The sequence below is a fragment of the Ascidiella aspersa genome, chromosome 4, assembly GCF_963924565.1.
Source record: "Ascidiella aspersa chromosome 4, kaAscAspe10.2, whole genome shotgun sequence".
NCBI lineage: Eukaryota > Metazoa > Chordata > Ascidiacea > Phlebobranchia > Ascidiidae > Ascidiella > Ascidiella aspersa.
Window position 1 is genome coordinate 8295679 of NC_139450.1, and position 16646 is coordinate 8312324.

General features: G+C 36.8%; 2 protein-coding genes across 2 annotated transcripts in view; one reads left to right on the plus strand and one right to left on the minus strand.

Annotated features, from left to right (window-relative positions):
- Positions 1-352: 352 nt before the first annotated feature.
- LOC146146980 (DNA-directed RNA polymerase III subunit RPC7-like) lies at positions 353-5152 on the plus strand. Its single transcript, XM_083386842.1, has 6 exons — positions 353-508; positions 1323-1452; positions 2202-2310; positions 2389-2456; positions 2722-2798; positions 4192-5152. The coding sequence occupies exons 1-6, from the start codon at positions 383-385 to the stop codon at positions 4351-4353; spliced, it is 672 nt and encodes a 223-aa protein (XP_083242968.1). The 5' UTR covers positions 353-382; the 3' UTR covers positions 4354-5152.
- LOC146146981 (uncharacterized) overlaps positions 4840-16646 on the minus strand; it is an 84424-nt gene continuing 72617 nt past the window's right edge. The window contains exons 87-92 of the mRNA XM_083387891.1: positions 16154-16408; positions 15654-15820; positions 14876-15031; positions 13658-13754; positions 12680-12735; positions 4840-5588 (exon numbers count right to left, since the gene is read on the minus strand). Coding sequence (XP_083244017.1) covers positions 12702-12735; positions 13658-13754; positions 14876-15031; positions 15654-15820; positions 16154-16408 — 709 coding nt within the window. The 3' untranslated portion in view covers positions 4840-5588; positions 12680-12701. The remainder of the gene's footprint in view (positions 5589-12679; positions 12736-13657; positions 13755-14875; positions 15032-15653; positions 15821-16153; positions 16409-16646) is intronic.

The window sequence follows — 16646 nt, forward strand, 5'->3', positions numbered from 1 at the left end:
CCTTATTACCTTGCACATATCGTTATTAGAATCTTTTTAAAAGCTGAGAAAACTAGCAAATAAAAAGGGATGAATCATTCATGATATTCATCATCATTCATGACATTTTTTAAGCTATTTTCTCACCTGGAATATTATAGTGCCTACACAATCTAAAAAATAAATGTACTTAGTTTGTGCCAGTGATTAAATAATAGAATTCCAAACCTCAGGTCTGCATTGAAGCTTGATTACACAACTAAAAACTTGGCAACGCACACTAATATCTTGTCCCTGATCCCAAAGTGGTTTGTTTTTTTGCCCTGCAAATAATAACACATCAATATTGTTATCTTTGGCTTATTTAGAAATATTAAACAGCTTAGATATATTCTGAAAGACAATGTCAAGAGGTGGTAGAGGACGTGGCAGAGGTCGCGGAAATGTGACCTTTAATATGGAGTCTATCGGTTTTGGAAGGGGCGATGCTTTGCCACCACCAACTCTTCAACCTCCGCCAAAATATCCCGTAAATTGCATACTTTTTATATATATTTATTCACTGTCTTTATGTTTGTACCATAGTCAGAACTTTTGATGTTTTCTGGGGATATATCTATGCAGCTTAAAAACCGAAAGCAAACATTTGTGTGGCTGTAATAACATTTTTGTAAAATTTCCTCTGCTCTTAATAATTTATATAACAACCAAAAAGAACAAACGCCTCTAGAGTTTGACACTTTTGATTTACAAATTTTCACAGCTGAATGCATTTCATGAGGATTTTCAACAGTTGAAACATTAATGTCCTATTAAAAATCTCTAGGCATCACAATTCAAGTTTACTATCTTTATTTATTTTTTATGAAAACAAACGTTGAAACTCTTTTTCTTTTATTTCACATCCTGGAAAACTATGATTGATTGATTGACTGAGGGAGGCCCTGTCTGTTAATTGTAGTCCATATAAAAGTAATGTTCCGATAGTTATCTTTGGATGTTATTTTTACAGTATATATATAAATAATGGAGATAATATTTTGGCAAACTTAGATGCAAAGTGAATATTTGATCAATATCAAGTTAATTTAGCAATAATACATGTATTTTCCAATTGAAGTTAATACTTAAGTAGCTTTTAACACCAGGTAATCCGTATTTTGTTTCTAACCACCTGGTTTTGTTTTCTAACCACCTGGACTTTTGACTGCGTAAAATATTTGTATCATTGGCAATTTCGACTTCCAGAAGTGCTGATCACAGAATACACATTATGCATATGGACATTTCAGTTGTTCATAACCATTGTTTCTTTCTGGAACAGACTAGTGTTGTTTTTTCAGGCCCTTCGTCAGCCCCCTCTGCCACTGCTTGGTGGAGATGATGTGAATTACATGTTAGCTTTGCACAAGCAGTTTCTTCAGACTAGAAAGTCCTCACCATACTTCATTCAAGCTGAAGAAACAAAAAGTGGCAAGTAGAACACAAATACTCATACTTTCCTGGCATAATATCATGATCAGATATTTTTTGTAAATATTAATCACCTATAATGGCGTTATGGATCTATTAATTTAAAATAATCAGTAAAAACAATAGATTCCAAAATCAATAAAAACAATACATTCCAAGTTTATTTACTAATTGCAAAGCGCTGCTGAAAAAAAGTTTACAATGTGCTGCTGAAAAAAGTTCTGTGTTTTCACGAATGAGGAACTTAATACTGAGGAACAATAATCAATCCACTGTTGATCTTTAGTTTGAATTTGTACAATTATCTGGAAAAAAAAAAAAACAAGTTCACCAAAATGCTGGCATGCACTCTGCGAATTCACATCCAAACAAATTGTTTTTTATATAATTTAACCTACCTTTCAATTTTGTGGTTTATGCATACATAGTTCTTGAATTGCTGGCCTTAATGGTATACCAGACTAGAATATAAATTGGACATTTTACCAATTTTTAATGGATAAGCCTGTATGATTAGCAATTTATGCAAAAATTAATCTGCATTCAGTTTGTGGCGTTTACCAGAATTTGTTGCAAATTTAGCAGTAGGTCTGATAGCAACTACCCAGTATTACTTTAGGCACCAGCTGGTTGGGTGAATAGGTATCAATTGACACACACCAGAAATGAATTACACTCACATTGGCGAGCTTTTTTGCAACTCCTTACACTAATTGTGTTGATGTAACATTATCACATCATTTTTATAGATGTTGAGCGTTACTCTGATAAATATCGCGCCACTAGAAACACGGACAACACTATTGCGTGGAAGCCAGATTGGAGCAGATTACCAAGAGAGCTCAAAATTGCTGTCAGGTGAGTAAAATCGATTTAGGCCATAAATTTCAGTAGATTTCATAAATATTTTTTTTATTTTTTTTTTATTTCTTGCAGAAAAAAACGAAAGGCTAGTGCTGCAACTGTAGCACCAAACCTTGCTAAGGCCAGAATGAAAAACACAGGTTTGAATAGTAGTTTATATTGTTTTTGCTTCAAAAAAGACATGAAAATAGAACAATATTGATATACATATATATATACAGAAAATTCTATTAATATACATATATTCAGCAAATTATGTATGGATTTATTATACGTACCATGTATTTTTTTCTATTTTTTTTTTAAGGTGCAATAGTGTTATAAATTAAATACTTGTGTTGTTTATTAACCATCCAAGTTTAAAGGCAATAATTTAGGTGAACCCAGATCCTTCTTTTATTACAGATGACAGTGAAATTAAAAAGAAGTTGGAAGTTTTGGAAAAGCAAGATGGCAAGGAAGAGGAAGCCAAGAGTGACAAGGTTTCGACTTTTTTTTAATTGTTAAACTTTTAGTCCTTAAGTTTTGTTCTCTGTCAGTTAAATGCCTGTAAAGGAGATTATTCTATATCTTGCAGTTGCACCAAGGCTGCAGACTTAGTTAAAAATAACCTGAGGTCGACCCCTGCCCAATGTGTGATTTTGTCTAGTCTTGAGTCCAAGTCTGACTTTTCATCCAGGATTTCCCGCTTTTACGTAACTAAATTAAGTTGGATATTTAGCATTTCATTCATAGGGTTGCCATATATTTTGTCCACCCAAAATACATGGTTTAAAAATATACCAACATATGCTATTCGACCTTTACAGTATAGCATTATCAGTTTCGAAAATCGGTACTATGCATGCACACGGTGGACTCGCGACTCTGGTAGTCTCAATTATTAATTTCAAATAATTCTAGCGGATCCCTTAAGACTTGACACCTTCCACCGTTTTCTCACACCATTGTAAGCTATCCAGAAGTTAGTTTCCTTTAGTTACTCACTTAACGTTTTCTTTTCCTATTATGGTAGAAATCTATGCGTTTTATAGCTAATAATGGCTGAAGTGCATATATCAATTTATTGAATTGAAAAAAAAATGCAAAAGGTTGCGGTCCAACATTTTCTCTCGCATTCAAATCAGTATGAAACCACCAACTTAACACCACTCAAATGATTATGTTCTTCGGGTAATATAGTTTCTTAACATAAATTATTGCGTGAGAAACAAAATCTGTCTTGGAGGCCTATAAGCATACACTGTGATTCATTAAAAAAGGGTAAATAGCTTTGTTTTGACAAGCTGGTGAGAATAAGTAATAGTGAGGCTGCTTTACATGTGTAATATGTTCAATAAAGTGTTCTATTTAATCTACAATATAATTAAAGCCTTTCTTTTGCTAAAAAATATTTTATGGAGATAAATCACGGGCCGGATAATATTGCTTAGCGGTTCGGACCTGGTCTGGTCTTAATGCATTCACGGAGATTCCGATAAAACGTTTACAACAGTGTTTCCCAAACTGTGTGCAGCGGCACACTAGTGTGCCTCAAGAGATTGTCTACTATGGCACGAAACTTTTTGTAATTTTTGAAAATAAGTTATTTGTATTACCAATAGACATACACGCAAGCATTCTAGACTTAAATACGCACTTACAAATTAATCATATTGAGACATTTACCGTTCATATAGTTTGCCTTGTGTTAAGGGCGATTGTAAGACAACTCAATTGTTGTTGTATTAAAAGTGTGCCGCGAAAATATTAAAGATATCTTCAGTGTGCCGCGAGCCAAAAAAACACTGGTTTACAAGAAAATATTTTTTTTTAAGAAATTATATATTTTTTAAATTACAGTTGGCTATCTTAAAATTTTTCTTCATGATTCAGGAAGGTGAAGACTCGGACGCAGGAGAGGAAGTGGTGGTGGAAGAAGACGAAGAAGAAAACGAGGAGGAGAACGACTACCTTTCCTCCTACTTCGACAACGGCGAGACGTACTTGGACGAAGAAGAAGACAATTTGGACGACAAAGACGGCGGGATTTACTGACAAGAGATTACTCGGATACAAGGCAGGTTTAAGTTGAAGAGAGAGTTTTTGTTCTTTGGTTAGGAGGGAGAGTTTAACTGTTGATTCCGAGTTTATCGTAAACTGGATAAGTGTAGAGAAAGCGTGAATAACGTGCATGTACGCTGGGTACATCATGTAACTTTGCTTGACCGTGTGCATACAACGAGGAACAGGTGGCGATTTATGTTCATTTGACATAAACTTGTGTGGTCTAACAAAGAGAATGCAATGAATACGAACTACAATGTTCTTATGACAGATGCAAGCGAACTGTGGCCTTACAATAAATGCCAACTACTATGAACCTACATAACGCACCACTGTGGCTTAACAAAGTTACGAACTAACATGACTCGACAAAGAACGAACCTACCGTGGCCTTAAATGTGTATATGCTAATGTTCTGCAGTGTTCAGAACTCAACCATAACCATAACATTAACAAAATATACTTGTCTTGGTTGCATTTTACGCTAACTACTTGAAATGACACTTAAAACACGACTTTAAACTGTACATTTTAAGTGAAAAATGAAAGACTCTATGTTAAAAATTATCACCCTAAAAACTCTTCATAATATAAAACAATTGATTTCCTAGTGTCTTTGCAATTTGTATGATAGCTGATTATCCAGAAAACATAACCAGAACAAACCTTGTGCTTTCAGTCAATGTTGGCTTTTGTTTATGCAATATATAAAAATATACTTTCAATTGCATTGACTATTTGTTTTTAAGTTTACACTTTATTAGCGGACATGAAGCTTGGCAGTTAACGAAGTGTTACAAGTTTGGTTAATTAAAATACCAATTGAGTGAAAAAAACACGCCATCAAATACGCGTCAAAACGCGCATCGTCATAAGTGTATCGTAATGCGGATCAGGGAAGAAGGAAAAGTACTAAAAGAGTTTAGATTACATCTTCATTTGCTTTCAACAGACTAATTATATGTACAGATGTTAAATTTTCGTTTTACAAAATTGGCAATTGTAGGTAACGTACATTTCAAACAAGCAAGAAGGAGATGCATTGTTAGCGCGAGAGTACCGAGCAATATTGTTGGTGCACTTAAAATATGAAGTTCAGACACAGTGAAGTTGATCGCTTTTAGCGCCGTCGGTCGTTTTACGACGTCATAGACGCCGCTATCTTGTTCGCGCCTCGTCCCTCACGGTGAATGACGTCATGGGCGCGTTGTGTGTCGTCATAACTCCTGGGAACGAATGAAAAGGTTGGAAGGTTTTGAGTTTTGCGTGAAGAAATCTCGCCAATCATTTTGATGGAATACAAATCTACGTTTCAGGAAAGTTTGGCTATTGCTTATTGTAAGACAGTAGGAGTGCTGGATTGCTGGTGTTGCAAAAGTCATTTTAAAATGACTTAATTTCTCGGATAATTTATTAAAAATATAAAAGTTCAAGTCAAGTTATATGCGTAAAAAAAAGAAAAAAAAGTAAAAATCCTGGTCCAAGTCGTCAACTACCCTAGCCAAGTCATTGACTTGAAAATAAAACGTTAAAATATTAAAATTGGTAAACTAGTCAGTGTATTAGCAATATCTTTAATAATAGATAAGAAAAAACGAAACATATACTAATCAAATTGTTATATGTACAAAAATTGAGATAAATAACTAATTTAATCAAAAACTATTTAATGAAAATAATTAATTTTAGTTATTTGACACAGTGACTTAAGTCCAAGTCAAGTCCTTCGTCCAAACAACTTAAGTCAAGTCAATTGATTTTGCCAAAAAAATAAGTCAAGTCGTTTGACAACTGTGACTTAGCGCAATTACAGCACTGGAGAATTCTGAATATAACATTGCTATTTAACCGTGAACATTGCTATTTAACCGTGAATTGTGAATTTGATACCGTTTGACGAAACTATTTCTCACAAAATATTGCGTTTCCGGCTCAAAAATATGTTTGGACTTTCGATCGCCATTTTGGAATTTGTCTTTAAGTCAGGGGTTCCTAAACTTTTTTTACCGCGGACCTCTAATAAAATTTTTTTGGGCTTCGCGTGAACCACGATAGGCAAACAAAATAAAAAAATACGTCATAAATTGACGTTACAATACAACTAAACTTCATAAATCTGTTGATTTCGGTCTAAAAAAGTAGAATGAAATGGAGTCTAAACACAGTCAGTGCAAAACCGTTTTGTTTTTAATTAAACTGCATGCTTTCTCTAAAAAAGGATTACTTTTGACGTATACACTAATATTTTAATTAGGCCTTCATGGACCCCTAAAACTACCTATTGAAGACACCGGTGGAACACAAAACCTTACATGGGACGTTGTAGCCTAACTAAACAGACTTTTCACATACTACAACACAAACGTTCAACGGGCCAAAAAGTAATACCACAAATCACCGTTAGTGTTGTCCGAAACTACATTTGTCCCGCTAAAGCAGGCATGCAAGCAAAGCGAAGTCGAATCAGCAGCAGCAAAACGACGAACCTATGTTTGAACCGTTCAGCCCTGTTTCACCTAACGTTAACAAGCCATGCACATGCTGTTCCCGTGTCAATCGTTTGTATGGTGCTGAACGTACTGGCGGTCTGTTGTAAAATAGGATGAACACAAATTGTATAACAGAGAGTTAGCGTGGCGAACAACGCGCTTGCAAAGAGTTCTAAAATGAACCGTTACTAGATAAATTTTGCTGTTACAACATGCATTTACGAGGTATCAGTAAAGTGATAAGAGCTAGGTAAGGAAAGTACTGTTTCGCTATAAACATAAGTAATGATGTTATGTATCGCGAAAAGTCTTAAGTAACGTAAGCGGTTATTAAACTGGCACTTTATTCGTCATGTGGAACGCATATATTTGTAATATATGTGTTTCTGAAAACAATGATTGTTTAGTACAGTAGCATCTGTTTTGCCGAACAACTTGCAGCCAAATCTTGCAGTGACAAGATATCGGCAAACTAAATGCAGTTGAAAACTGTTTCAAATAATAATTGTTTATATATTCAAGTGCTGCACTTGCTTTCGGCAACCAAGCGAGTTATTTTGCCCCATTTGTTAGCAATACCTTGCGCACAGCGCCGGGCGCGAAAGCTACTTTGCCGTCTTTGGAAGCACTGAGATGTGGAACTGTTGATTCGGTTTGCTCGATATCGACGATCTGTGGTGGTAATACCGAGACCCTCCTTCTTTCTTTCGCTCGTATTCGACAACCACGCGCTGGTCCAAAGCCCGTTGCGGCATCGCGTAGAGAACGGGGTGGTCAAGCGTCGTGACGCCATTTCGTGACGTCATCGATTTTGATGACGTCAAAACGTTGCTTGACGAATCGGATAAAAGATGCTTCGGTTTCGGAGGAACTGCTGGTTTTGGTTTGTTTTTAAGTGACGCTGCTTGGTTGGCTGCCGAATTTGAGTTTTGTATTGATGACGTCACTGATTTTTTGCGCTGTGATGACGTCACTATTGATTTCTGTATTGACGTAGCCTGGGTTTTGTTTGCAGATGAAGTCGTGTTGTTGGAATACGCCACATTTCCGTTTGCTGAAGCCGACCATTTTCTTGTAGGTATTAAATCCTGCGTGAAATTGTGATTTATTGACGTCACCGAACCTTTACGCAATGATGACGTTGCACCTGCGGAGTTGACAGACGCCCCGGGAGCTTTGCGATTTGACGCTGTCACCAAAGGATTATTTGATGCTTGCACGTTTGAACTTTTTGAAAAGGAATTTCGGTCAGTCCTGCTGTGAGATGTTGCGCTGTTTGTTGGAGAAATACAAACTTTGGTCGTGTCTGACCTGTGGTCATGTTGTAATATCGACACATTAATATCAGTTTTATTCTGTGTCGTGATAGATTTTCGACGTTCCGATGTTGAGTTTGTCGACTCTTTCAAAGTCTGATTGGGTGGCGCGATGATCGAATTTTTTGTTAAAAATTGCGGCACAGCAGGACTGTTGTGGCTTGCCGAGAAACCTGCCTTTTTAGCTGCAATTGGTACAGGCCGAACTTTGCTGGTTTTTGAAATGTTAAAGGTTGGTGATGATGGACTTGTACTTTGGTGTTCCAATTTGTTGCTTTGAGGTGGATCAATATTTTGGGAAGACGGATTTTGGTTTGGCATTGGCGAATTTTCATTTTGCATTGACGGACTTACAATTTGTGTTGACGTCGGTATTTTGGTGTTTTGGGACGTAGCAGAATTGAGTAACGATAGGTTTTGAACTGGAAAAAATGTTTTTTCATTTTGCAGAGTTTGATTATAACTTTGTGAAGATATACTTGAGTTATTCAATGGCGTATTTTGATTATCTGAAGAACGATTTTGATTTATCACTGAGGATTTTCCATTTTGGAATGGTGCATCAGGATTTTGCGAGAACTTATTGAAATCACGATACGATTTACTGTTGTCGTCGCCCGAGGTGGTCGCAGAACTATCATTTCCATGAGATAAAGGACCCTTTCCAGTGGCATTATTAGTGCCATCTGTCACTGCGGTCTGTTTTATGCGATAGGATGACAGCGTTCGGTTTCTTTTGCTGAAGTTTCGTTTGGGTGGAACGGGCCGGCTTGCTCGCATGGCTCGTTCCTGGGAAACAAGAGGAGCCATGCTCTCAATGGCTGCTTCCGTGTCTTTGCCTTTGAAATGGTTGCTGTGCTCATCATCCATATGCTTAGCAGCCTTGACGGAGTCTTTAATGGTTGTATTCTCTTTCACTCCAGCAGTGTCGTTGGATGTATCTGCGCGTTCAAGAGTATTGATGTGTTGTTTTTGTACCCTAATCCTGTCTTTTACATCGTATATGGAGTTTCTTGGTTGGTTTTGTATAGGAAAGCTGTCTTTCACATCGTGTAGTGAATTTCTTGGTTGGTTTTGTATATCAAAGCTGCTTTTCTCATCGTATAGTGAATTTCCATGTTGGTCTGGTATATTGGTACTGTCTTTCTCATCGTATAGTGAATTTCTTGGTTGGTTTTGTATATCAAAGCTGCCTTTCCCATCGTATAGTGAATTTTTATGTTGGTCTGGTATATTGGTACTGTCTTTCTCATCGTATAGTGAATTGCTTGGTTGGTTTTGTATATTAAAGCTGTTTTTCACGTCGTATAGTGAATTTCCAAGTTGGTTCTGTATATTGTTACTGTCTTTGACATCGTTTAGTAAATTTATTGATTGGTTTTGTATATTACTGTCGTTCACATCGTATACGGAGTTTCTTGTTTGGTCTGGTGTATTGGTACTGTCTTTCACATCGTTTAGTGAATTTATTGATTGGTTTTGTAGATTAAAGCTGTCTTTCCCATCGTATAGTGAATTTCTTGATTGGTTTTGTATATCGGAACTGTCTTTCCCATCGTATAGTGAATTTCTTGATTGGTTTTGTATATCGGATCTGTCTTTCGCGTCGTATACGGAGTTTCTTGTTTGGTTTTGTATACCGGAACTGTCTTTCCCATCGTGTAGTGAATTTCTTGATTGGTTTTGTATATTACTGTCGTTCATATCGTATACGGAGTTTCTTGTTTGGTCTGGTATATTGGTACTGTCTTTCACATCGTTTAGTGAATTTATTGATTGGTTTTGTAGATTAAAGCTGTCTTTCCCATCGTATAGTGAATTTCTTGATTGGTTTTGTATATCGGAACTGTGTTTCCCATCGTATAGTGAATTTCTTGTTTGGTTTTGTATATCGGAACTGTCTTTCGCGTCGTATACGGAGTTTCTTGTTTGGATTTGTATATCGGAACTGTCTTGCTCATCGTATAGTGAATTTCTTGATTGGTTTTGTATATTACTGTCGTTCATATCGTATACGGAGTTTCTTGTTTGGATTTGTATATCGGAACTGTCTTTCCCATCGTATAGTGAATTTCTTGATTGGTTTTGTATATCGGAACTGTCTTTCCCATCGTATAGTGAATTTCTTGATTGGTTTTGTATATCGGATCTGTCTTTCGCGTCGTATACGGAGTTTCTTGTTTGGTTTTGTATACCGGAACTGTCTTTCCCATCGTGTAGTGAATTTCTTGATTGGTTTTGTATATTACTGTCGTTCATATCGTATACGGAGTTTCTTGTTTGGTCTGGTATATTGGTACTGTCTTTCACATCGTTTAGTGAATTTATTGATTGGTTTTGTAGATTAAAGCTGTCTTTCCCATCGTATAGTGAATTTCTTGATTGGTTTTGTATATCGGAACTGTGTTTCCCATCGTATAGTGAATTTCTTGTTTGGTTTTGTATATCGGAACTGTCTTTCGCGTCGTATACGGAGTTTCTTGTTTGGTTTTGTATACCGGAACTGTCTTTCCCATCGTGTAGTGAATTTCTTGATTGGTTTTGTATATTACTGTCGTTCATATCGTATACGGAGTTTCTTGTTTGGTCTGGTATATTGGTACTGTCTTTCACATCGTTTAGTGAATTTATTGATTGGTTTTGTAGATTAAAGCTGTCTTTCCCATCGTATAGTGAATTTCTTGATTGGTTTTGTATATCCGAACTGTGTTTCCCATCGTATAGTGAATTTCTTGTTTGGTTTTGTATATCGGAACTGTCTTTCGCGTCGTATACGGAGTTTCTTGTTTGGATTTGTATATCGGAACTGTCTTGCTCATCGTATAGTGAATTTCCTGATTGGTTTTGTATATTAAAGATATCTTTCCCATCGTGTAGTGAATTGCTTGGTTGGTTTTGTATATCAAAGCTGTCTTTCACATCGTATAGTGAATTTCCAAGCTGGTTCTGTATATTAGTACTGTCTTTCACATCGTTTAGTGGGTTTCTCGATTGGTTTTGTATATCAGAACTGTCTTTCACATCGTCTTTGTTATTACCAACATTCCACATTTTGGGCGAACTTGTAGTCGTTGAATTCGCATATGTTTCAGCAGTAATTTGACTGGAAGTAGTAAAGTTTTCCCCTTGGTTTTGTGTTGGCGCAGAAACGTTGTTAAAAGTTGCATTGCCCACTTCGTTGTCAAGGTTTGATGTGAAGTTGTTAGCTTGGTCAAAAATGGCTTTGTTTTGTGTAGATGCAGAGTTGTTTTTAAAAGTTTTATTGACTAATTTATTATTTTGGCTTGATGTGATGTTGTAGCTTGAAATGATAAAGTTTTGATTCTGCACCTGTGGTGAATGGACATTCCCTGCTGTGCCACTTGCATTGATATGACCGATATCTTGCGCAAATCCACTTTTAAGCCCTGCTGATTTTTGTTCAGCAAAATTCGCATCCACGCTTCGTGTTAAAGTTGCGCCATTTCCCGCGGTTGACATTGCGCTGTTCGCAAGTATGCTTGCCGTGGTTTGCGATATCGGCAATTTTCCTTCTCTGTGTAACGCATTTGATGCACGACGATTGGAGACAAAAGATAGATGCGATACGCTGCCCGGACCGAAACTATGTGCAGATTGGCCATTAAAGGCAAGTGCTGTTGCTGTGTCACCAGCTTTGGACACATTGCCATAACTTAAGCTCTCAGTGCCATGGTTTAAGACGCCAGGACCCACCAGAGATGAATGAAGCTTCTCGCTGCGATGTTTACCCGCAGCAACTTTGACAACCGGCAAGCTCGTGCGTCTATAGTCGGCACTTTTATTCTCGGCAGGTTCTCCACGTGACGATAAACCAGAACCGTTTAGCAGAATTCTCTTGGATGTGGCCGCTTTTCCGTCGTATCCGTCGTCAAGAATAATTGTAGCCTTTCCGGGCGTTTTGGATGCATTGGCTGCCGCGCTGACAAAGAGTGGTGCTTGTTGCGATGCCAACGGCCTTACGCTGTTTGTGACTGTTTCTGTGTGTTCCATATCGATTATGTCGAGAAGATTGCCATTCGCTGTTGATTAAAAAGTAAAAGGGATGCAAGCTTTCAAGAATCGCATCACAATTTTTAGTTGGTTTAAGTGGTGATCTTTTTAGCATAAAATAATCGCTTCAATCAATATTTTTTCGATAATCATGGTTAATTTTAAACAAAAACTAAATAAAAAATCATAATTGGCAAGTCCAGTCAATCATAAATCCACACCACATAATTTTTGTTAAAATAAACTATTCAGAAATCAAATATAAGAAACTCTGAGTTTATTAGTTACTAAGAATTTGGCAATTTCTAATAAACAAAGAAATCATTTATCAGGAATTTAAAATCAAAGATCACTGGAGTCCAATCAATGACTACAGGATTAAAACAATACTTTTTTGCAAAAAGATTACAATCAGCGTGTTTGAACACAAGGGCTGCCGGCGCAAGCAATGGAAGCGCAAGCACTTGCTGAGTGGTCAGCTTATTTTGACGCACTACTAACCTGCAAATTCCGAACCTCATTGCTATTCTATTTCGCTTTTGGGCACCGGATCCTTTCTAAGTTAAACAAATAACAATTTTTTAGTCTTTTTAACGTTAGATAATTGGATTAGAGCAACGCCCATGTAGCGCCGGCAGCCCCAATTGTTCTCATTACCGGTTTCTTATTTTAAAACGCTTTCCTACCTCCTCCCAAATCCACCCGCGACCTCTCGATTTCTACGGGCAAGGAGTAACCTTTGGAGCTGCGGGAACGCAAATAAGCCCTTCTCCGCCTTAAAAAGTGCAAATCGTGTCATTGCATATACAAGTTTCAGTTCAAAATGTAGATAGCCATTCGTTTAAAAAGTGTTTTTTGCCAAGATTCGAACTTGCGCCCGTGGGAATACGCGACCGCTGTGTTACCGACTAAGTTATCAAGCTTGCGCTTTGAGATCCAGAAATGAATCATATCTACCTTCACGTCTGTTGTTTCATAAAACGAATAACTTTATGTTTTATTCACGCTGCGCTTGTTATATTACTCGTCTATCCAACGTTAGTGAATGGTGTTTAAATAAATTTATTTCGTGTCCACTTCTCTACGAATGTATAGAATAGTTTCATTTACTGCCTTGTATATGAAATTTGTTTTGACTGTATAAAAAACCAAAAAAAAAGTATGACTGGCAATACTTCGCTACTGTTCAAACCAGTGATTCTTCCTGTAAGCATAAACTTTGAGGATTTTACAGTGGTAATTATGAAAATGCCTAGGAAACTTTTGCTAACACTATTCTTTCAATTGTCCAAAATTGTATTATTTAAATAAATGTAAATTTGTTTGTCATTTTAGTGTTGTTTAGTCATAAACTGTCTGCATGTCATTTAATTATACTCCTTGCAAATCTTTTCAATAAAAAGAACCACTGGTCAAGACTTTTTTGACCGTGTTTCATCTATGAATCGTCAGACAAAATCTAGCTTATAGCACACTTACCTGCAGCACATGTAAATGAGGATCGCGATCGCGATAATAAGCAGGATGAGCAGAATTACGAATCCAATCATGAACCCGCTGTTCGGTTCATCACAACCTGTATTACACACATTTTGTTACACGTGTGCCTAATGTTAAGAGGTAAATTAAGTTATGCAATGGCTTTTGATTGACACTTTTTCACAACAACAAACCCATTTTTTGATATGACAATCAAAGCTAAACATTATACGACCGTGATATTAAACACAAACCTTGCACTTTAAATAATCTTTGCTTCCAACTATTTGTCTAATTTGGAAGCCATACGCCAATTGGCGATTCGCAGACAACTTTTTATTTATGTATATAGTACATTACAGCGAAAGTAATATAACTCGTTTATTAGTGTAACTTTACACCTCACACTTTTCATTTTTAAATTTTGTCGTTTCATCGGGCATTAGTAGTTAGTTTTACAACTATTTCATCTAAGTAATAACTGCTAATTCAAAGCTGAACGACCGTTATATTTAGCACATACCTTGCGCTTAAAATATAATGTTTGTTTGCAACTGTATTTGTCTAGTTTGGAAGCCATACGCCAATTGGCAATTTGCAGACAAACTTGTATCTATGTCTCATATATTACAGCGAAAGTAAAATAACTAATTATACACCTCACACTTTCATTTTCAATTTTTGTTTTTTCACCGGGCATTAGTAGTTTTTTTACTGATTTATCTAAGTACTAATGAATTGTTTAAATGCGGTGCATTTTTGCAATATATTTTGGGAGATCATTTGGGAAATTTAGAACGTTACGGTGCATCAAAACATAGTATTGCAGGGTTAATTTCAAACTCTATGAATGTCTTTAAATTGTTGTGTTTAATAAAAAGTCTTTGAGAAAAGTTTTGTCTAAAATCTTAACCATGGCAATAATACTGTTTTTCATAGAATTATTTTAAAGAACAACGAGCGACTATAACTTTTGAATTTTGAAAAACTACGATTTGTCTACAAAAAGTTAGAATTTTCTTTGATGTTTTTTTGTAAAATTATATGTCAACTCGGTATTGGATGATGCACGCCTTGAGTTTGCCAAAAGTAAAAATAAAACTTTACACACCACACCTCTGGCTCCGGGCAAATATTACATCAAGAACTGCAATAGCAACAATATTTAGTTGAAAGGCTTATCTAATTACAATCGTACGATCAGGAGAAACTAGTTACCCTGCGGTGCTTTATCGCCGTGACTCTGGTCTTTGGTCCCGGGGTCGCCTATTTCTTTCTCAACGTCAACTGCCGACTTGACCACGACCGGCGGCACGGGGTCAGGCTTCACCATACGCGGCGCCACGAATGGCCGGAACACAGGGTAAACTCCATCTGGACACACGGAACGTTACAGTGAGGGAATACTCAAACAAATCCGGGCCGAAATATGCGATGATTATGAGTTTTACTGGCAGTTCTGCAATACCGATAGTAGAAGACCAAGCTGGAAATAACAGAGATATATGGAAAAATATTTCCTGAATAAACGCTTTGTATTGGATAGTGCTTCCTTTCCAACGTATTAAATGGGTAATTTGTTAACGTATATTAAAGCAACGTGTTTTATTTTTTTTAACACATACATACACCGGACCCATTTCCTCTGTGAATGCAATGATCCGGAAAGGCATATCATAATCAATATATTTTGTACATTGGTAATTTGCGTGGAAATATACTGAATGCGGAACATGACTGTCACAATGAAATAAAGGTTTTTCTTATTTTTTTTATATTATTTACACACATATTTTCAAACATCAGTAAAGCAAAATTGAGTCCTTAAACTTATTTCACCCTCGTACATACACACGCTAGACACATCGGTTTACCACCTAAAAACCTGGTCTATCGTCAGCTAATTTGATCGACCTAAGAAAAGATTAAATGCGCCTACTACAATCACCAAAGTAGGGTTCTAAATTCTGCCTTAGCGCTGGCATCTTCGAAATACCTTTGTGTTTTTTGAGTGTGTAGAGTTGTCCCACGGACCTTGTGTCCCCATTGAACACTGAAGTGAAAAATCCCAGGTCTTCTCCGGTCTCATTGGCAGGTACAACTTGATAGAGAGATGCGTTGTGCTTTGAATTGCTTTCATGTACAATGCCTTCCTTGAAAGTCCTACACGAAAGCACTTGTGCAAAACGTTATGTAATAAAACAAGTGTTTTTCCTTCCAGATTTGTTGGCAAGTCGGAGAGTTATTGTTTTACATCGTTGTGTGTTGTTTAAGGTGAGTTTAGTCGAATAAGTCCCAGACATCTGTTATCACATATCTATATGTAACAAATCAATCTAAACATTTCGGCGTAAATTGTTTGCTAAAAGTAGAAGGATTACTGACGATGGTAGCTAACTAAACATAAAACAATTCATAAATTGTAGTGCATCTGACTTTGTATGTTTGCCCGTCTTTGCACTATTTTCAATTTTATATCACCATTTGCAAACTTACCACAGTTTCGGTCCGAGTTTAGCCGGCGTCAGAAACCTTTGATGAACGCAAACGTAACTTGCTAGCTCCTGCTTTTCGGCGACGTAATCTAACTCGTTCACAACGTCCACTATTTGACCCAAGGCTTTGTGCTCGGCTGGGCACTCAAGCCTTCTTATGACCAAGTTAGCTCGCTCGCCCACGCTTCCCAAGACAGAAACATAGGCTAGGTCGAGAATGCCCGACGGTTGCTGTAGAGCCGCCGCTTCGATGTTTCTGCATGAAAAACAAGTTGCATTGAAAACGCATGATCGTTGTATGAGTCAGGAAGAATAAAAGTTTAATCGGACCTATTTTTTTTTTTTAATTTTAACGACTTTAAATTTAACACAAGCTCAAGAAAATGACCAACAACTGTCGTTATCTCACCTTTTTTGCAACTGCTTAACCGATTTTTGTTTTTAAAGACCTGAAGTTATCAACCAAATAAAGCCAATCGCTACTTTTAATAGCA